Below are 22,967 nucleotides of genomic sequence, written 5' to 3' on the forward strand. Positions count from 1 at the left end.
ATTAAGAAAGAAGTTGCATAGTTGCACGCACAAAATAACAAGGAGGAAGAGTCAGTGTCTACCTCAAAAGAGGTAGACAGATAAGAGTAAACAGAAAAAGTCCAGATGGTATTAAAAATAGTCCAGACAGCCGGTTTTACTTCTTTCCATTTGCCAACTAAGAAGAGAGAAATGCTGAACAGGTGGTTCAGACACTTCTGGTGGTTATAAACACACATAAAAAAAATTACCTTATCACTTAAAAAACTTAAATCAGGAGCCACTAATTAGAAGATACAGAACAAAACAGAAACACCAGGATCGGCATGTGCAATCACAAGGAAATTCGCAAGTAAACATGCGGATATCTTACTATTCCTATGCTCTGTGCACAGTACAAGGCACGCATCACATGTGAAAGCACAGCAGAAGAACTTTGCTACATTAGTGCACAGATCTACAGTATGGTCATGTCGCGCCATCGACAGCTTGTGGCTTTTAAGCTTGGTCTGAAATTGCTAGAGCCACAGGAATGTTAAACACAGAGTCCAAGGGATGAACGTTTAAGGATTTCATCCCCATTTTACATAGGGACAATCTGGAGAGGCCCCACCCTCACACACACAAAAATCTGAGAACGTCTGATCCTGAGAGCTATAAGTTAAGACTAGAAACAGGAGCAGAGTACAGGATCCAAGATTCAGCTAATATTTATGCAACAAAAAAGAGATTTGGAGGATGTAAATTATTTTTTATTAAAGAATCTAACATTTCAGATACAATAGATCAGTTATTTTCAGTATGAGTTGCTTTTATAATACCTAGTAGGCTTTTACCTCATGATAAACCTATGGTTACATAATTCAATGTTATTAAATTAAGAAAGCTGGTGTGAGAACTTTTGTCTTCTTTACCTGTGTTAAAAAGAAAATATTATTCTTCAGTGGAAACACTGATCTCCACTTTAAATCCTAACTAATCCGAGTCGATCCAACACCATAATCAGAGACATTGATCAGTGACTCATTAAACTAACACACCAACAAAACAAACACTCAACCTGGGATGCAAATTCCTCACAAGACTGTCAGATATGTTAGAAACCTTTCCAGAGAAATTACTTTCCAAAGCCTTCTAAAGAAATCCATGCACCAATCTAACATTTTCCTTCCCGACACACAGTTAAGAGTATCTACTAATATGTGTCCTGATCTCTTACCAATGCTCTCTTTCTCTCTAATTCAAAGTCTTTTTACCTCAATGGGTGGAACTCACTGGAACATGAGGCCAGAGATTGCTGTGGCACCAAAAACACAGACACTGTATTTAATACAGATCAATACAGGCCGATACCCGAATGGCTTCATAAAGTTTATATTTGTGCTGATAAATCAGATCGATCATCCCCAACAACCTATCTTTAAAATAAAAAGTAGGTTGTACATTGCACTATACTCACTCCTGACCCCTGAGGGGGAGTCAAGAGAAATGACACATATGTTTTATTGTCTGAGAATGCAGCAAACAGACTGATACAGCTCACAATGTATTTTCATGGCAGTTAAGGGAGAGACATATGCTACATGCATACACTGCTACTCTCACCTGTCCTGGAGTCTCACTGGGGTGCTCCCCTCTGTCTTGACCATTCGTGTCATGCTGGGTGCAGGCGTCGAGGGGAGAGGCGGGGGAGACTCCGAGGCTCTGTTTGGAGGTAGTCCATTGGCTGGCAACAGGCCCTTCTGGTCCCCTTTGGCGTCGTACTCAAAAGTGCGTTTGGGTTTAGGTAAGGGGTTGACTGGTGTGCCAACGGGGGTCTGTTGGCTGGGTGGTTCTGGGCTCTCAGACCTGACTGAGCTCACACTAAACCTTTGTCGGAGTTTCGAGAGCTTATCAGACACCAAAACAGCATCTGGTTCAGTGGCAACTGAGCAAATGCTGCTGCGCTTACTGGTGCATGTACTGTCAAAGTCGTCTCCAATCACAAAAGACTTTTGTCTAGTCTTGTCTGGAGCATAGCAATTACTCAGGTAACGTGGAGGGGATGGGTTTGGATTCTCTTTCAGGGCTTGCTCTATCTTTTGTATCCTGTTGAGGACTGCTGATGTCTCTTTCCGAGCAGACAGGGAACGTACAAATGTTCCCGAGGACTCTGGCTTGTTCATCCTTTTCTGAAAGCGACCTACGCCGTCTTTCTCTGAAACTCCTTCCTCTTCCTCTGTGTAGGAGCATTCTGAGAAAGCCGTGCTCATCCTGCGAATTCCCTTAAAGTCAAAAGTTTTCTCGCTACAGGGAGAAGAGAGCAGGCTGGGGCAGCCCTCACTGCCCCCTACACGCTCTGCTCCTCTTTTATCTAGACACAAGCTCATCCTAGGCAGAGCCACCCTTCTGCACTCCCATTCTGAGATCTTCTTGCGGATTGTGGTGGGGGGAACACCTGCTACTGAGCGGGTGAGTGAGAGGGTGCGTTTGTGGCTTTGGTTAGAGGAAGGTCCCAGTGACAGCGTGCTCCAACTCAAGGGCCGACCATTGAGTCCATCTCCCGGAGAGAGATCCCCTTGTTTCTCCTTTTGTTCCTGACTTTCCTGACAGAACTTGGGTTGAGCTTGGGGCTTATAGATGGAGAGCCTATTGTCCAGGCAGCTGATGCTTTTTGACTTGGTGAGACGGCCTTGGGAGTCAGTGTCACCTGTGAGAGATGCACTACCGCACAGGCTGGTGGCCTTGCTGCTCCAGCCAGCACGTACCAGGAACCTGCCGTCAGTCCTGAGGTACCTACTCTGCTTCCCTGCTTCACTGTCGCTGAGGAGAGGCTGCTGGCTCTGCCCCTGACTGGCAGAGAGAACAGGACACGGGGATGTAGACTGGCACCTGAAACAAGAAAGAAAAAGGTGTGGACTAACGCTGTAAACATTTAAATCTTTCTCTGAGAAAAAAAAACACATTTCAGCCTAAAATATATTAATAAACCAAAAGAGGCAAATCATAGGAACTGCCAATAAATCAACTCAACCCTGGAGCATGAAAAGTACCAGAAACTCGATGTGGAACAGATGGAAGAAAACTGTAAAGAATCAGCTGAAAATTCAGAATTAATTTCAAAGATCAAAGACAGAACGAAAACCTGAGCCACTTATTTAGAATAACCACAGGAAAGTATTCTGTCTTTGGCAGCATGAGATTAAAATAAAGGCCAAAGGAAATATAGACTACATTAAAATGCCACTGTGTATTTTTCCACATAATCAAAATAACTTGAGGAGAGTATTGGTGGACCTCACACAGAAAGCAACATGCCAAGCAAGATTTATTACAGCAGTCCTACCTGTGAAAGTCTCTCTGCTCCTCTCTGGTCCTTAAAGCCTTTTTCTGATCCTTGCAGCTAAGTGAAACTAGGTGCTACAGTAGTCCAGCGCTCACACTGTATTATCGTTCACCACACACACACACGCAATTTCCCACGGGGCTCACCTCCTTTAAGATTTCCACAGAGAAACAAACTCTCCCTGAAAGTCCCTGACACCATACTACTCACAGTCTCTCAGGAACCTTGTCATGACTTGGAGGATGGCTAAAGGAAGTCTTGCGAAAGTGAAGCGTTGGGAGATCTGATGTCACAGCCACGGTTAGAATAACAAGCTATGGGAGGAGGAAGCTGAGGGCTGTAGACTGTGATCCAACAATGCAGGTTGGGACAGATCGCCCTTCAAACCTTTCTGCCCTTCCCTGATTTCATTCTTTCTGCTCCAGGGTGGGGAGAGCATGATGGATGCATTTTTATCTTACTTTCCTTGAGGAAATATGAGAATTTTAGAAAATGGCTCATGTCTGGAGATTTGTACTGCTAGTTTTTAGTATTCTGAAGTACAACAAATAGATCCTTAAGCACACAATATGTTGGATAATGTGATTTAGCAGTGATATATGAACTGAGCAGACAGAAAAAGATTTGCCCCAGCTTAGTTAACAAGGAATTACTGAATGTGATACAGCAGTTCTTACGAACCAGGTCCCACCGTGGTTTTATTGACTGACATTTACTGTTTGGGTATGTCAGAAACACTGACAGCTCTGCTTTTGCTACTTATTCTAATGTAAAGAAAATCTAAATGCATCAAGTTCCTAAGTTAGATGGATTTTTGTCATTCATTTCTTACATGTAATATCACATTGTAAACAAATAAATATATTTTCTGTCCCATGTTTCTGTATAATCATCCTTCCAAAAGAACATTTTCTCCCTATTTAGAATTTATAAGCGGCAAATTAACATTTAATACATGGTTAATAACACACTATAATGTAGTTGAAAACAGATATAAGGACATCATTGTTTGATAACGTACAGTATTTTTCAACAATTACAACTTCTTCATTTTATTTATTAAACTGTGTTTACTATATTGTCATTTATTATCTGTTAGCCTCTACCTATGGGTGCACACAGGAGAAGTTACAGTTGTTGATAAATACATTAATAATAATGAATATCAGCTCACAATCAGATTATAGCATGTTACAAATAATGAATTCAATATTTTTATTCTGCTTATAAATACAAAATAGGAGGACCCTCAAGGTAAAGTGATGCTGACATTCTAGTACAAACTCTAAATCATCATTTAATGAGCAAAAAACATGAAATGGACTTCCAGTCTCACCTAAATCACATAACAAACAAAGCCTTTTATCGTCATTAAACCTGCCTGTTTCTAGAGTTACTACAGCTACATAAAGCTCTACACTGTAGCTGCTTTTCATGAGACAACTCTGCATGTTTGCAATTCAGGTTTCTGTCAAACATTAACGGATTATCTTTCCTTTGCTATGAATAAATTGAGCTCTGATTATTAATGTAAACATATACTAACTGGAGCATGAAAAGAGTTCAAGATAAAACTCTCAGGTGAAATGTCAGCCTACAACCAGTCAAACAGGTCATATGGTTTCATGAAGAAAATACTTATTGAGCACAGTAACAATGTCGGTCAGCAGTCCAACACATGACATGTTGCAGTGGTTCAGCAGGGAGCTATTAGAACATGTCTCGCAAATTAAAATTGTTCTGGTTCCCTGGCAAAACTCCGAACAAAGCTTCTGCCAAGGATCATGGCTAATGCAGGAAGCCAGAGAGAGCGCAGTGTCTCTGAAGCTTAATATAAATGGGAATGTTTTAGTAGCAACCAGACCAAACATTCAGAGAATGCAATTCTAATGCCAGTAACAGTACAGTTTATTGAGTTGATCACAACAGTTTAAATTGTTGCTTTATGGTTTGATGGCTTCTGGGGTTTTACATTTTTTTTCTAATTTCACAATTAAAACAGATTCAATTCAGCGCTGTCTCCACACCACAATTTTACCCATGTGACAGTAAATAAACTATAATATGATGATATGGAAGAAATGATTCCAACTGGCTTCATGTTGTGCCATGTGAATGTTTCAAAGAGACTGTATCTATGCTTCAGTCTGAGATGCTGATTTGATGTGAGGTGTCTTAGAGCTGAATCTTTACAAACTTGTAGACTTATTTTATTTGGATTTCCTGAGTTGTAAGTCTACAATCCATGACTTGGTGACATTTAAATTGTATATATGTTTGTTTTGTACTAAATTCTTTAGGTTTTGTGTCTTTTGTATTGTTGTTTATATGTTTGGTGTGTTTGCTTGCTTTGGTCCGTGCACTATTATCTCATTACCACACTGTACCTACATGTTATCTGTTTACATAGCAGCAGATTGCAAACCTAAAATCAGCAACAGAATAAGACTGATTTTAGAATATTATGGTTGTATTTAATCTAAGATAACGTATACTGTAAAATAAAATGTAGACTGCAGTATAAAGACCTCTCAATTAGACACAAAAAGAAAATATGTGCAGATTTTTAGTCTATTTAGGGTTTGGGGACTTTTAGGGAGTTCGGGTGTATCATGCTTGTAAAAATAAGCCCAGTTTAGTCAGCTTCAGATGGACTGGCCACACATAAAGTACTGTACCAAGAGCTGGGTGCCAGTCACAACCTGGCCTCTGGCTTTCACTCAGGCTTCCAGGGCATGCTAACCACAAGCCACTTCCTGTTACTGACCAGGATGGAGGGCACAGACTGCTCCCTCAAACAGCACTTTTGCTATTATAGTTCCACACATGTAAACTTTATCATCCATCAGCACTTTTTATTTCCTTTTTGTCATTCTTTTATGCATTATCATATATAAAACTCTAATCCAACACATATGTTATATTTTAATTAGCTCACACATCAGTAAATAACACACATTCAGTGAATGTGCCTTCCTGGATGTATAAAACACTAGTCACAGTAGTGTGAGCTCTCACTCTCACAGCCTTGTCAGCATGTTTTGTGTTGCCAAAACACCTCTCTGGATTGCTCTTGAAGTTACATGATCTTGTAATCAGAATCAGAATCAGAATCAGAAATACTTTAATAATCCCCGGGAGGAAATTACTTAATCATGTAATCTTCGAATTGCAGGACATTCATTCAACATCAAGTATAACATCAGAAAATTGGCAGGGAAGCGCCTGTATTTTGTCCATTTCCAATTATTCCCTCAGAGAAGATCACAGAACAAGGCTCAAGCACATGCACAGAAGGTTTTTCTGTTCGCTTAGTTTCCTTTTTTTCAACCACGTAGCTGCATATGTGCCTCTTGAGGCTACACAGTTCATTTTAGTTGTAATTTGTCCTAGAAACTGATCCCTGGTTGATTTCATAGTTTGGGGGAATGTATTGTGTAGCATTATCCAACACAACTAATTCCTCTCCATCTGTTAAAACATGGAGCTGCAAAGCATCTTTGCCTCATGAGCTTTGAATATGATCTTTAAGAATCTAGGCTAAAATGAGCCCATGAGGACAGCAAGCTGTTCATGAGGCTCTGCTGCAATGACAATTAAATTTATCAAAAGAGGTTGAGGTTAAATGCATAATTATTACGTCGGAGGAATGCAGCCACTGCTACTGTGATTAGTGTTTCCCTCACTTTTACATTCACAGAGTTTACCTTGGGAATATTGTACGTTTGACAACTCTGTGGTAAATGTGCACATTTACCAGCAAATGAATGCCATTTATCTACATCATAATATTAACATTATGATTCACATTTGTGTGGTTTGCCACTTCCAGTAGGCCAATTTTCCACCACAAGCAATTACAGAAACCAGCTGCCAAAGGTTAGTTTATGTTTTATTTTACTATGTAAGAAATATTGAGCGTGTTTACCACTGCTGCCTCATCAGCAACCGAAAATAAGAAAGGAATTAATGAGCAACACTGCCAGTCAAACAGTAGTGTTACTATATATTATAATACCGATAGCACCATTGCTAACAATCATCTTGTCATATCAGACCATCAGAAGGTGTTGTGACAGCATGAACAGAGACTACATTTAACATGATCATGTGTAACTACTGTATATGAGATGAGACCAAATCTTTTTTCTTTTTCTTTTTTTTACCAGTCTGCCTGTTTCTAAGACGACTTTCTAAATAACTTTTGGGCTTTCTAAAATTGGAAAGGACACTAAACTGTAAGATTGAATAGTCGAGATATCACATATCATTACCAAAGTTTGTTTTTCTCTCCCAGCAGGACATTGTAAGCTCTCAACATGCTAACACAAGCTTCAGCTCACTACTCACAGTTCAGAGTGGGATGGGGCCCTTGTCCAGGATACAGGATCGTACTTGCAAAAGCTTTGGGAATCTTATCATGACTGACAATCATTTGTGGTTATTTCCCATAAGTGAATAAGAAGGAAAACTACCACAGACTGATCGTAGGTGGCATTGTGGGGAAAAATGAATCAAGTGAGAAGTACAGCACTTGTACATGAACCAACCCACCTCTGTCCCAGATGTCACTGACCTGTCAGGGACTTCCCGGGGAGCTTTACCCCCTCCTGCACGAGGCACAGCCTTCGAACTCTTGTTGGCAGTCATGTTTGTCTGCAAACCGCCCACTGACCTGATGGACAAACACAAGGACGTGAAACATTCAATAAGCTGCAGCATTCCACGTATTTCAGTGAGCAAAAACACACAAACTCATACAAACTAAAACTCTTCTGTGGTTATGTGAGTTTATCAATTAGTGTTATGAAGAATCTGGACTTAAGGCTTTTACTAAAATATTATACAGAATAAGACTTAGTAGATTCACAAAAGGATCCAATTCTTCATGAACACAGAATTAAATCCAAAAACAAGATGGCTAACACTCCTGTGAGACCATTCTTGTACGGTTTAATGTTGGTCTGACACTGCTTAACTTTGGCATGAAAGGGTGAACACAGGTTCCAACAATAACAATAACATTTTATAGGAAACCGTGGATAAAGGATTACTATAACCCTATCGTCCATATTAGCTTGACTTGACACAAGTTCTAACGCTCTAAGTTTGACCTTTCTCAATCACAGATTAACACGACAGTAGAGGGGAAGTTCAGTTATTGCACTTGACAATGTTTCATAAGGCAAGCTAATAAAAGATCTGACAAAGTGGGGTCACTTCACCACAAATGCCATGTTGAATCTTCAGGGCAAACATTGCAGACGTATTTTCAACAGACCAAAGGCAAGTAGCATAACTAACACAGCATGTAGACAGTGTTGTGCCAGAGAAACTCGAGTGCTCCAGGCACAGCTATTCCTCTACTTAAAAAATGTCTATTTTCACATCAAATAACACAGAGCTACATTGCTGCCACTAAAACAGCTCCACTGAAAATATTTAAAGGTCCTGATCCACATTTGGATCATAGCCAAAGGGAAACTTTGGAAAAAAGCCATTAATCACGTGGCTGCAACCGTGTCGCTGGTTTTGTAAAGCATAAACGGAGAGAATACAGCGTTATAATTAACCAGTGTGATGAGACATTAGGGTTCTGTAGGTGTTTTGCAGCTACCTAGTGTTTGCTGTGCATGATTTAATCAAAGTCACCACAATGGATCCTCATGTGTGTCTGCACTTCAGCACAACATGTTAATTGCCTTCAGGTGGCTGCAGATAATTAACTGAAGGCTTTTTCACAGTCTAAAAGAAGCAGTGGATAACAGAGACTGCAATAGTCTCATTAAAGTGTTCAGAATCAAAACAACTCATTATCTTACTGATATATACTACAGCCCGACATTACTGAATCTTTGAGGCCGATAGAGATATGAAGATACTTTCTAAATTACCACAATCCTATCTTTGGCATTTCTGTATTGTAGTTTCTTTTTACTAATCGGTTGATATACCAACATATCTATAAGCTAATGCTTGATAATACATCAGCCCGGCCAATTTATTGGTCTAGTCCTAATATTCAGCCATGCAGATAGTTTTAAAGATTTAGAAATAGTTCTTGATAGTAGAAAAGCACTACATGAAAAGTCTTAACAGCAAATAAACATTTCCTGGACTTAATCTCAAATTAGACCAGCAGTTAGTTAAACCCTCCCTTCAAACTGCAGGTCATTGCCCCTGAAAATCACTTTTTTGAAATGCAGCATTGACCCTTTCAATAAGGCTCAAAGTGATTGTTCTGGTGCATAAAGAGGTCAAATGGAGATCCCTAGACATCAGAGGTGGAGGATGGGAGGGTGCTTGGCAGCATGACTTGTTTACAGGAAGTTGTTGTATGAAGAAGCCAGCCAACCAGTAGTGGAGCTGTGTCCTATAGAGACAGATGAGGAGAAAGAGGGGGCATTCCTGCTGTCAGCTATTTCCTGTAACTGTGGACTGTGTTAAGAGGACGGGCAATGCATCATTATTTTCATCAGACTCACAGAATGATGTTGTCCTGTCCCGCTTTACAACTCTGTGAACTATAAAACATTACACGCTTTTAAAGAAAACTGGCACAAAATAGAACATGAACGCTAGGACCCCATGTTTCCTGTGATACAACACAGTGCTGCAGGATTCAACAATGGAATTTAAACATAAAAGTGTACAGACATACATTAACCAGAGTGTGCAGGTGTAGGTGAGTCAGAGGGACAGTTACATATCAAGCAACACAACCACATTTGAGACAATGAATATTGATTACAGACGATTGTCCTGTGAAAATGCACTTTTTAGAACAAATGGAAAACCAAGGAAAAAAGAAACTGAGACAAAAATAAGCAGAACTTGAGAAACACACTCACACATTCCATATTACTCTGAATTAAACCAAATGAAAATATTCTGCTTACATAAAATTCATACACACAGACGGCTGTGTAAACTGTTACTTCTAATTAACACCTGCTGAAACAATATAGTATGGTTTTTGGAAGTGACATTCAATATTCTGTCTGACTCTCTCTCTCTGATTGAAAACATGAAGTTTCTGTCATTTCAATTTGTAACACATCAAAGCAAACATACAACAATTAGAGAAAAATCTGCCATCAGCTGCCAGGAGTGAAGAAAATTAAACTGTTCACACTGTAAATGATGTCAGCTCCAGACACCTTAGTTATATTAAGTTGAGAACGATGTTTATTTATATAAACTCACCGTTTTCTATGTTTTGGACTGAGAGAGCTACAATCACAGAAATGGGTCACAGAAGCCCAAGATGGACTTTTCAGTGTAAACACCAAGGCGTTAGCTAACTGACTTCCTGAGGTCTGATACAATCTCCCTACACAAAATCACAGGCTGTAAACAACCACTTCTAAGAAAGCTCCAGAGTACCTTTAGAGTGCATTCAACCAGATTCAACACACATTTTCTCCTGAGATGTCAGAGCCAAAGGCATTTTAACAGGAGGCATTTCTACAGTCACTACTGGCACACTTTGGCCTGAGGGTGTTATTCAAGACATTAGTTTGCTGAAGAGTCTGTTGCTGTCTGTGCCAAATACAATATTTCACTGGAAAATGCTGCGAAATGTTTTTACTTTCCCAAACATGTACGCGTAAGCTTCACAATATCTTCCAGGACACAAACCAGGGCTGCCCCCCCTAATAGCTGACTTAATCGTTACTTGTTGAGAAGAGTCTTAGTCAACCCACTTTCTTTTCATCAGTTGGATAGTTGCATAAAAACAAAAACAATGCCAAACTCTGTTCGGGACCTTTTCTCTTGTAACACAGGAAGCCGCTGTTGCATTGCTGCATATGTTAACTATACCAGCTGCTGCCACCAGTTAGTTAGCGGTCCTATAAGCTCAGTACCCGGACTGGGAGCTTCATTATCATTTAACAGGCAGCTATTAAAATATATATTTTTAAATAATTACATTATCATCATAAACTTGTTACAACTAGTTGACTATCGGCTTTATTTAAAGACTACTAGTCGACTAGGATAACCTTTAGTCGGGGGCAACCCTGATGAAAACCTTTAGTTTTGAACAGGTGAATTTCAACCAATCAGATCAATGAACCACGTAACGTAGTCAAACTCATATCAAAGCCAGTCGAGAGAAGAGCAAAAACATCTTTTCCATCAACAAAAGCCTTCAGTGTTGTTCTCTGCTCTTCTTTCAATGAAGAAACTCTCCAGTTTTGATTCTAGCAGCATCTACACTGACCTCTTTAGCAGGAGTCATTCTTGTTTTAGAGCAGTTTTAGAGTCGTTTTTCACACACAATGTTAGAATAATTATATTACAATATCTAACACAATTGATCCATTAATAATATAACTGGTGGCATCTTAACAGGATACGCAACTTTTCTATTTTACACTCCAAGAAAAACAGCAATTCTTAACAACAAATCACACATCAGCACTTCCCTGCTACTGTACTGTAGTTTGACTGGCCTACTTCTTCTAGTACTTCTTAAAGCTTTGTCAGACAAGACTTTCAGCCTCGGAGAAGTTAAAAGTTCTCTTTTCCGACTTTTATTGCCTATATTTGTAGCAGAGAGATGAAAAACGACACATATGAATTTGTCGGCTACCGATTCAAAAACAAGTCCCCAAAAGCCAAGCTGTCCCTTTAAGATATTCAACACCATCATTTTAATGACCTAGCTTAGCCATTTCAGGGTTTTTCCTGGTTTTGTCATGTTCATGTCTAGAAGTACTAATTGATTACATGAGAGGCATATCAATGACGCATATTTTCCTCAGCAACAAGAGCATATTCATGAAATGGAACTACAACAGTGTCTCCATTAGACTATTTGGGCTGGAATAAAAGAGCCCTTTGTGTTCAATACGTCCTTGAGAGGGAGATGTGGTTAAAAAGTAAGTCTTTTATCAGCTGTGTGTGTGCATGTGTGTGTGTGTGTGTGTTGTGTGTGTGTGTGAAAGAGACAGACTCTATTAGGTAAAATATCTTTCAAAAGAGAGTCCACATGTCCTTGGCCCTGTCACATTTGACAGATCATCTGATACACAGTTCCCTCTACTACATACAGGAATGTACTAATATTTGCCCAATCCATCAGGCCGCCGCTGCATTCAAAATATTAAAGAATGTTTTCGGAGGGTGAAAGAAAGCCGGGGTGAGGGGCAGAAACACCTGGACCTGATGCCAAGAGGTTCTTTTTCATTCAATAAAGACTAAACTATGCACTCTCTCAGCACTTTGCACTTGATGTTCAGACTACGCGAGCGCAAGTTTATGTAACAATTTTATGACGTCATGATGGGACAAACTTTCATTAACCTGCAACTGGGTTCAGTTTAAGATCTTTGTTTATCCTGAAACATGCAGTAGCCGACACAACAGAGTCTCTTGTTACTCAGCTTTTTTTTTTGGCTGACCTGGTCTTCAGTTCTGCTGATCAGCAACCTGACTTCAAGGTTTTTCAAAACCACAGCAGAGTTTTACAGGCAGCCAAAAAGCAATGGGGAAAGGAAGAGTGAAAATCTCTGCAAATTCTCAACTCTTTCCAGACGTCACAACTCGCTGGCAGACATGAGCCCACACACTGATCCACGCCATTGTTTCAATATCTGCAGAAAGACCAGTTTTGTCCCCTATAGACAAAAAGAGACTTGAGCTGGTTGAGTCATATCATGTTAAACTGAGCATTGTGGGAGAAGAGTTGCATAAATATCCTGGTAGAAGGGAATCCAGCTCTTGATACTCAACTCCAGATAATACAGTCCACATTAAAGCATTTATAACACACGTCTGAATTGTACACGTGAGGTGTACACAAATACAACCTTGTGTTGTAGGCCAAACATGATAGGAAAGAAAACTCTCAGCTGACACTAAAAGATTGATGTATTATACTCTGGATGTATATTCTATACATAACCTGCTTTTCTGCAGAGCAGTTTAAGCCTCTGACAGCCTCAATGTGTCTTTAGTAAAGGAAAACCACCAAGGCTGATGCTACTGGCAGTTGCACATAGCCATACCTATGTAATTACCCCATCCTATACCACATGGTTCACCATGCTGCCACTATATAGCTCAATAGACCAGGTGGAACCAATTCTTGGAATCTTTTTTTATCTCCTTTTTTAGCCATTTCAGCTTTTTTTTTCAGAGTAATCATGGCATATTTTCTCTTTGTGGAAGAGGAAAAACCCTTCTGTGTAACCTAGATATGAGCATGCACAGCTGCAGAGGCAGGCATGTGGAAAATGGGTTTATATCCATCTGAGCTGCAGCAGGGGGGCTAGAATTTGTGTCATAGAGCTGACCTCTGACACAGAGTCTTTGACTTTTACAAGGACATGAAGTAGATAAAATTCTTGTTAGCCTCTGTCTCTCTTAAAGTCTAAAGAGTTTAGCTAAGCAAACAATACCAATGATAATTTGTACATCAGCTGTGTTGTCACTGATTTTCTCTGTTCAAAGGTAAGCACAAGGACCTGCAATGTCATCACATATACGAAAATACATTTCCATCAGTGTTTCGTAAAACCTCGACCCAACATGGAATCTTACCAACACTCGCTGTTGTTTTACTTTGACCATAAAGGTGATCCTTCCACTCAAGTAGTTTTAGTTTAGTAGTACACTTTAGTTAACCCTAGATAAGGCAGTAAGGAAACACTTATATGAGCTGTATGTGTTTATGTCAAGTGACCTATTTGGTCAAATTAAAAATTATAAGAAAAAACAAATGACAGGACACTAACTTCAGACTGTCCTCTGGCTTCCAGTACTCACATTAACATGAATATTCTTGACACAAGTAGTTAGTGAATGAATTAAGATCACTAAAAGTGATCTCATTAGGGAAACCATCATATATATGATGACAAAGTTAGATACGAAACAGCTTCAGTTCCCTTAAATGATCTGAAAGGTGCGTTGATTAATGGCACTATGGAAATTACACTCCAGGACAAAGCCACTTGCAATTTATTATAGACTGTATGTTCTACTTTATCAAGAGGATTTACAGATCGCAGGCTTTAAGATGTACCATTTATTCTGACAAGTGTTTATGAGCTGAGAGGTTCACAAACACAGCTGACAGTGTTTGCATTCAGACATCAAAGCCGATGGTGACCTGCTGGTGTCTGAACAAGGAGTGTTAGATGAACTAACATCCCGAATAAAGGAAGGCAGGACATCTCGTAATGTTGACATGTTGACATGTTTTTCAGAGTTAGTCTGCACGTGCACACCTCACTGAATGTACAGTGCATGAAGAGAACTGGTTATGATGTGACATTGTGGCGGCTGGCTTATCATTAGTATACAGTAAACTTAAAGAATTGCCAATAAAGAGATGCCACCATCACAACTTGATGCTAAAATGTGTGTATAAGTGTCAGGGTCCGAGGCTGTAAACCTAGTATTATAAGTGAGGGATATATCAGTGTTGTCATTGAAGTGTTCAACAATAACTGACACTGACAGACAACAGAGCAAACGAAGAGACAGCCTCTCACAATCTCATCCAACATGTCTTTCAAGATAAAAAAGACAGAGGAATAACAAAAACAGCCACACAGGAGACATTTCTTTTCTGTCATGTCTGCATTACAACGCAGACTGACAAACTCAAAATAGATTTAAGTCGTTCCAAAGTCTTACTTCCAACTGTGCCACAAAACAACCACACACAACAGCCCAGGCACTCGTAGCTTAAGTTACAAATATAACTGAACATCAGTCATGAGGAGCAGTGAAAAGTGGAAGCATTTTGTTCTCTAAAGAAGCGTTCTCTCTAAGTTCGGTTCAGCTTGGCGGTAAAGTTAAGGGACGGTGGTTTTGTGACCCGAACAACACTCGAGTAGACACCCACCTGAGAAATCTGCTTAGGAGAAATTACATAAAAATACTGTCTCCGCTCCAAACGGCTGTGACTGAGGTTCCCCTTCAGGAAGACGCAGAACCTTCATACTGTCAGACACAACTCTCAGACGTGTCCATTTCTGTGTGTGAAGTACAGATGAACATCAAGCACCTGAGCTCAACTTAACAAATACTAATAACAAGAGACAACACTTTACCCTGCTCTCTTCCACCACTACAATGATGAAAAGGCTGCTCAAATTCTCACCTTCCATTTTCCTGCAGGAACAACGGCAACTACCTCAGACATCACTATTAGGAGTAGGTGACATGTTAATGAAATAACTGGTCCACTCATTTCATACTGGATTCAATATTTTGGTGAAAAGTTTTATGGTTTGCTGATATATCTTGCTGTTTAGATTTCAATTTACGTACTAATCACACTTTTCTATCAGGGATAATCAGACGTACTTTTACTTACTGGAAGCGCTGTTTGCACATTTTGAATGTGACTTTAGGTTCACAGCCCTCGACTGCGGCCCCAATACAACACACTGATCGTCTTTAAGAGCTTTTTACCCAAGTACACGTGTAGAAGGATGAAACTGTGGATCGTTGTGAGTTTAACGTGCAAAGAGACGTTGTTTTTTATGCATTTAAGATCCTCGCACCATCTTTATGGATAAACAGAGACCAGGAAAAAGTAAAATCAGTTTCATTGTGGTGTTGAGTGAACAACAGGCCCTTTAAAAGTGTGCGGTGATAGGCCAGACTCACTCCTGTTAAACTGAATGGAGAACAGAGAAGAATTTCCTCAATAGCTTTGTGTTGACAGTCCCGTCCAGTGAGAGGGGAAGGTCATTGTTTGATCTGAACAATAGAAAGCGTTTAAGGAAAAAAAAAGAAAAAAGAAGGCTAAAGAAAACCAGTCATGTCTCCAGAGTTTGTATTATAGTGTATATGATAAGATAATAAGGATTTAAGTTGTAATCTCTTAAGAAAACTCCCATAAACATTCACGATAGAGCCAAAACCTCCCATATTTAAACTAGAACACACTCAGTGAGAGCATGTCTGTGCTGTGTTGCTCTGAAGGTGTGAAGGTGACATTACTTTAGAGTCTGGATCTGCACCAAAGTCACATAAATAAATCAGGTGTTACATAAACCAACTTCTTTCACTCAAGAGAGCAGAAACGAGATGAGAAAATGTTAAAAAATGCAAATATTTCGGTCTTAGAAAATCAGTTTAGAAATAGTTTTATCTGCATCTGGACCAAAAACCGATCACTTGTTGCTTAGGCCCATGGCTTAAAGCAGCAGCTGCAGTTCTAGTTTAAATTATAGCCTCCTAACAAATATTTATGAGGGTAAAACAAATAATTACACAAGCTTGTTGTGATAAAACATGAACAAAGTATGTGCATTTTGTCTTACATAGCCTAATTATTGCCATTTAAGATTACAACATTAAACCTTTACTCATTTCAACACACATAATGTCAAGTAGAGTCTGTAGGTCTGTACTGTACCCATGTAACTGTATGTCATGTACAGTGACATACAGCATGAACACAAAGAAAACCTGCATGTGTACAATTATTGTATAAAATCTGAATAAAGTATGATCGTAAGTGTGTAAGACAAACACATTTGAAGCTCGTACACGTTGTTTCATGTGGATTTAACCTCCCAAGAACCAAAGAAAGTGTCCAGACTACAACAAGTCCACAGTGAGGTCTGATCTGGAGTCCTGTGCTCTTTCTGTTTATCTGCTGATTGACTCTTTTTGTTTTTTAGGGGGGAGGGGAGATGTTTAAGCCCTAACTTTGGTCTAATTACAATCCACAGAGTTACTGCTTGTATCCGCTGGGACATTTTTATTTTCTTCATTCAAATGGTCAGCTGAAGAAAAAGACAAACACACACACACAGTCCGGTGTGTTTTTTAGCCTCCTTACTGCACTTCATCGTTACATGTCGATGACCAAATATGGTCACATGGAGATTACATTTAAACGCACCTTGCAACTTTTTTTTATTATTATTATTATTTAACACCTCAAACACAACTTTTTTAATGCTTTTTACCCCCCCTCCTCCTCCTCCTCCACCCCCTCCTCCACCTTTCCCACCCCGGCTGCTGAGAGTTTTACCCCTCCTGTATTTGTTAGTTCGTCAATAACGGTTCAGGCGGCTTGTTACCTCCGACTTTCTCCTCACATCCATGGCTGCTGACACTTTATAATCCCTCTGCGACGGCGCAAATCCAGGTTTTTTTTTTTCTTTCCCTTTTTTAAAACTTTGGGCCGGTTTACCTGCCCCTCTTCAATAAAAAACCTCCCGACTTATGTCTTTCCAAGCAAAACCGACAAAAAGGAAAGACGGAAAAAAAAAAAAAACACCCTCCTGCCTCCCCTCTCACAGCCTGCTGCACACTGGAAGGCAGGACTTGTCACCATGGAAACGGGTTGTTTGCCCCCCACTTTTTTCCTCGGGATTTGCCCTCCTCAGCCAGCCAGGCATTCAAGTCTCTCTCTCTCTCCCTCCCTTGTTTATTGTCACGGTGGGCCGAGGAGTGTGGATGAATATTCACGAGTTGAAGGCTGCTGATGGGATGAAAAACTCCCATGTTGCCTTGCCAGCATTGCAACACATTGTCATGCTGAAGCCCTCCACTGGGCCCGCTGGTCAATAGGAATACATTTCACCCACACAAAGATGTCTTTCATTTTGTCACAGATGAATGTGCAACCATATAGCTTTGCACGGTGAACGGAGACGCCGAGTTTTGAAGCTACATGTTACACGAAGTTAATGTGGTACAGTAAAAGTACTGCTTTCAAAATGAATGTGAAACTGTAACTCAAAACTAAATTATTGTGCAGTAAAATAGCTCCTCTCAGTGTTATATTATTGTATATTACATTGTAGAAGCAGTATTTAATGGTGTAACTAAAGTTTGAATGTAAAATCTTAGAAAAGTTACGAGTTGTCATATAAAAGTATAAATTTCCCTCTAAGATTTTAAGTAAAAATGAATGTGCCTTTCAAATTATATTAAGGAAAGTACTTTAAATTTTACATTCAACATACACTTGTACTATCAGCATGATGTACTTGTTGCACATGATGTAAAGTACTAATTATGCAGCAAAATTGCATATGTCAGTGATAGATTATTATAAATATATTTTTAGATTACTTTTACTGTAACGTTTACATTTAAACAGCATTTTAATGTTGTAGCTGGTTGAGAGGGTAGACATGTCATTAAGTAGAAGTGTAAAAGGACATGAAATGTCATATGTAAGGACCGGCGTGGAGGATTTAGTGGCATCTAGAGGTCTAGTTGCAGATTGCGACTGCCTCACTTCACCCTCCCCTTCCAAACCGGCCATATTTAGAAGCGGTGTTAAGGTTTGTTCATTCTGGGCTACTGTAGAAACATGGCAACCTCTTTGGAAGTAGACCCACTGAGTCTGTAGATACAGACTGCTCATTCAAAGGTAACAAAAACAAAACAATTCCTATATTTAGGTGATTATACACTAATGATCTGCCAACAGATCTTCCTAAATGTCACACGCTGGACCTTTAAAGAGTAGTATCACCCCCTGAAAGTGACGTAGAGGTGTACTACATGACCTCATGACATCACCTGTAAGTGTGGTTACAGGTGCAAAAAATCCGACAGGAGACAACCGACCACAAGCATCAGTAATGTTGGTTGTAGTCAGAGGGGGGCAGAGCAAAACACTGCTTTTCAGCCTGGTGTTAAATTACTCTTTAAGTACAGTAATTTAGTAAATGCGTCTCACATTCCACTATTGCATATCTCTCAACATATTATACAGTGATATTGCTTTGGAGCTGAACCACAGGTCTAAACTTGAGTTGACCACAAAAATGAAAATATTCACCCAAAATGTAATATCCCCCCACTAGGTTCGAGTTAAATTCAACCAAATGAAACCATTTAACTGTCTGTGCTGCGGTTCTGGAGCATTCACTGAAGAAATAAAAGGGGGGGCATCTTTGTAATGTTAGACCGAGAACTGTGCATGTTAATTTAACCAGACAACAACACAATGAGGAAAGCCACATGAATTCCAAACTTGTATAGTATGCTTTTTATTGGTCAAGCGGTCACTTGCCATTAAAAGGTAGTCATCTGTTCACTATAAAATATAAGGAAGTGAGTCAAGTTTCTTCACATACACAGTGATTCACAATAAGACTTTAACAAAATACATACAAGGGAAACAACTGTATTACATGACAGGGCTCACTGTTAAGGTACATACTTAGAAATTCAGAATGTAATCCTTTCACACTGCTCAAAACATAGCTTGCTGTTACATTTGCTGGACTGTTTATGCAACCATTAAATCTGAGCAAACGGCATCTTCTGATATAGTTAAAAGCTCCAGAACAAGCAACAAGGTGGATCTTGATTTTCAAAGTCAGAACTGAACTGTGACGCTCAGCACCAAAGAGCTCCTGTTCAGGAAAACTAACCCCAAATGTCACGATATCGAACGTGAACTCCTTTATCTTTCTGTGCTGCTGCTGCTACATGTAACATCTTTACACTAAATGTCGAAGAAGAGCTACCCATCCATAAAACCTGCTCCTTGCAGTCTCTCGGGGGTTCCTTATCAACCCAGAGACTTGGGAAGAGAGGAAGTCACAAAGACCCAGACATCCGTCATCACAGTTCGTAACATCAAGTCAGCAGGAAGCCTCTAGAGCTCTGCCACTGTGCAGCTTTTCTCAGAGACCCACTCAAAAAACCTCTCTCAAGGCCTCGTAAAAAAAAAAAGCTCGTCCCTTCCTGAAAACACTGCAAACCCCTCGCTGTCCGAGCACAAAAGACAGAGGAGCTGACTGCTTTTTGTGGGATGTTTTACAAGAATGTAACCTAAGCTTATTCTCTCATGGAATTCATTGTTCCATTGATCGCAGTCCTGTCTGCATTTCTCATTAAAGGCCACATCCTCTTCCTGCGTGACATGGAAGCATCAAAGAAAGTTCAAATCATCCACGTATATATACTCACGTACATTCATCATGAAGCCCTTACATCCATGGCGGGACTCTCTACGTTATTATGCAAAGCTCTAAAAACGTAACATACATTATTTCAGTACATTTTTAAGGGTTCCGACGTTAAGTTAAGAGCTCCGACGCTGCAAATCTAAGGTTTATTCCTATGATCACACACCTGCTAATGCCACAGTCACAGGGGAGTTTATTTTCTCAAATAAAATCCCTAAACCTTATGTGTGTTTGTTAAGGATCCACTGTGAATCCTAAATCTTAAAACATTCAAAGGGATTATCCCGCAGCTCTATGGGGATTTCTACACCTACACTCCAAAACTTTAACCTCAGATCCTTTTCTCTCAGCTCCTGGACATTCCTAGGGGTTCGTGGGAAGTATGGAAATATTGAACCCATCTGAGACTAGAGCAGCAAAAAAAAAAAAGCCAAAGTCACTGCACAATACTCTTAACACTTTTTAAAATAAGAATATATGTGGTGGTAACAAACACCATATGAGGTTTTCAGAAACAGACTCTTAAACTCCGGGATTAGATTGAGTCAGGCTGACGTGTCTTAGTCAACACCGCTGCTCTCAGGGCCTGACAGACAGCACTGATGGAGGAGACGCAGCTAAAACATCCTCTCCTCTTTAAAAAGGAAGAAGATGTCTTCTTCAGAAAATAATAATATTATGTAATAATGTGACTACAACTTCATCTGGCTTTGTAAAATGTTATTGTTGCCACTCTGTGGTTGTTCAGAGAGAATAACCAGGAATGTAGTCACGCTGTTTGATTATTCAGAGTTTATAAGAGTTTACAGCCTCACACACACATTTCAAATCTGTTTGTTTTCCTATCATATTCATCCTTCAATCCATCCGTCATCATTTAAGACAGAAAATAACACTGAAATTATACCGTCTAACTTGTGTGTATGTGTTGGCACAGATGAAGGTGTTCTTTCTTTTGTTCTAAATACGAGGAACTCTCTGTCCTTTTGTTACAGTGTGCACCACTCATCCATTCACCGAGAACTCTCCACAAGGAAAACAAAGTAATACAATAATGAATTCAATAGTTTCAAACCACAACAGTCATCTAAAACAAACCAGGTCACTTGTTGATTAACGACAGAACCATCTGAACTGGAATATTTAGTCTGAAAACCAGACAAACCGACAAGTTAGCACCATGTTACTGTTTATAAAAATGCTTTGAATAACTGCAGCTGGCGTCTGAAAACACGCCGTTCCAGCAGAGCGGCAAGAAGCAAAGTCTAGCACAAGGACATTCCTTTATCTTTTTAAGTTTTCACCACACAGCAGCTACAATATCAGTGACAACCAACTCAGAAACCTTGCATTTCTCATAGAGTTGAGTTTCTCTGTGTGTGGTGTGTGTGTGTGTGTGTGTGGGTTTGTCCCATAAAGACATAAAAAATAATTGAACAGAAACTTGCAGGGACATGAAGGGGAAAGTAAACACAGGTGAGTGTATCAGCAGTGTCTGAGGGCTGCAGGAGACACTGACTGGCTCAGATGGATCAAATTCCAAAGGCTGAGGCGCCCCCTGTAGGCCGAGCGATGAAAATGCAGCACTGAGGCTGAGAAGAACTACTTTCTCTCTAAACATCAAACAGTGGATTATTGGACAGTTTACCAACATCGATCAAAGTCAGAGTCTATGAATAACTTTAAGCTCAGCCATGTAAATGACGTTACCAATATACATACAGAAACAGAGCAGAAAATACAAAGAGAAAATGCTTTTTTATGAACTCAGCTGTCTAAAGATGCTGTAAATACTATAAGTTTCTTAAAAGGTATAATGTCGTTAGATTTCCACACATATAAACATTTAGTGAGCTGAAACAAACACCCCTACCTGTCCCTCTGTGCTGCTGTAGTCTTTGTTCAATGATCCATTCTTTAAACGGGTCTGTGTCGCTTTCTGTCTGTGCAGCCTGAAAACTGATGTTTTTTTTCCTGCGGAAAAATAGTCTCCTCCGTATAACTGATGCAAGGAGGGAAAAAAGGAAAGGCACAGGAAATGATGACGCAGCTATATGGAAATCACTTTACTTGATAAGTAAAAAAAAAGAAGATTCTGAGGGTTATTATGACATGTGCGTCCAATTTATTGTAGTCCAAGTTTAGTTCAACAGATTTTAATGAAGAATTGAACTCATTTCTCAGGTTTTTCAGTTAATTAAAGTAACTGAAGTCTGTGTGATTTCGCTTCACTGTTATTTGGGGTTATCTGAGGTACTTTTACTGACCTTAAACTGTAAAAATACCTGTAAAGGTTTTACAGAATACTAGTCCAGAGCTCAGTCACTACAGATTTATAATTACAGAATATTTGTCCAACACAAAGGTCAGAAATCATTAAAAAAAAGAGAGATTTACTCACTAGAAGTCTTTTTAAAAACTTATTTTAATATCTTAAATATTTATGTGTGCATCCAAAGTTGGCTCGGCTACAGGACAAAGACCAAACCTTCACAGACAGATATTATGTTAGTCAGTTATTATCTTGTGGCTAATTTGATTAATCACATATGTATTTAGTAACATGCACAATAAAAGTGTGGTTTTCAAATAGTGAAGGCCCTAAAATGGCTCCTGCATTTCTGCCAGATCTTAAAGCCCTGTCTTATGAGGAAGCCTCTAAATTAAAAATCCATTTTTAATACCATATATGTTTAATAGTGTTGATCCTAAAACATGTCTGTGTTTAAATGATCACAAATATGAAG

At 39.5% G+C, this 22,967-nt stretch overlaps 1 protein-coding gene across 2 annotated transcripts in view; it reads right to left on the minus strand.

The window, feature by feature from the left end:
• Positions 1-22,220, minus strand: part of dennd2b (DENN domain containing 2B) — a 45,985-nt gene extending 23,765 nt beyond the window's left edge. The window contains exons 1-3 of one of the 2 annotated variants that reach the window (XM_035651904.1): positions 22,094-22,220; positions 7,881-7,979; positions 1,585-2,850 (exon numbers count right to left, since the gene is read on the minus strand). In XM_035651904.1, the coding sequence (XP_035507797.1) occupies positions 1,585-2,850; positions 7,881-7,954 (1,340 nt within the window). In that variant the 5' untranslated portion in view covers positions 7,955-7,979; positions 22,094-22,220. Of the gene's footprint in view, positions 1-1,584; positions 2,851-7,880; positions 7,980-17,364; positions 17,696-22,093 lie in introns of those variants that run through there. The other variant, XM_035651903.1, reaches the window with a different exon arrangement.
• Positions 22,221-22,967: the final 747 nt, after the last annotated feature.

The sequence above is a fragment of the Morone saxatilis genome, unplaced genomic scaffold, assembly GCF_004916995.1.
Source record: "Morone saxatilis isolate NCDOM2014 unplaced genomic scaffold, NCSU_SB_2.0 Contig11, whole genome shotgun sequence".
Classification (NCBI taxonomy): domain Eukaryota; kingdom Metazoa; phylum Chordata; class Actinopteri; family Moronidae; genus Morone; species Morone saxatilis.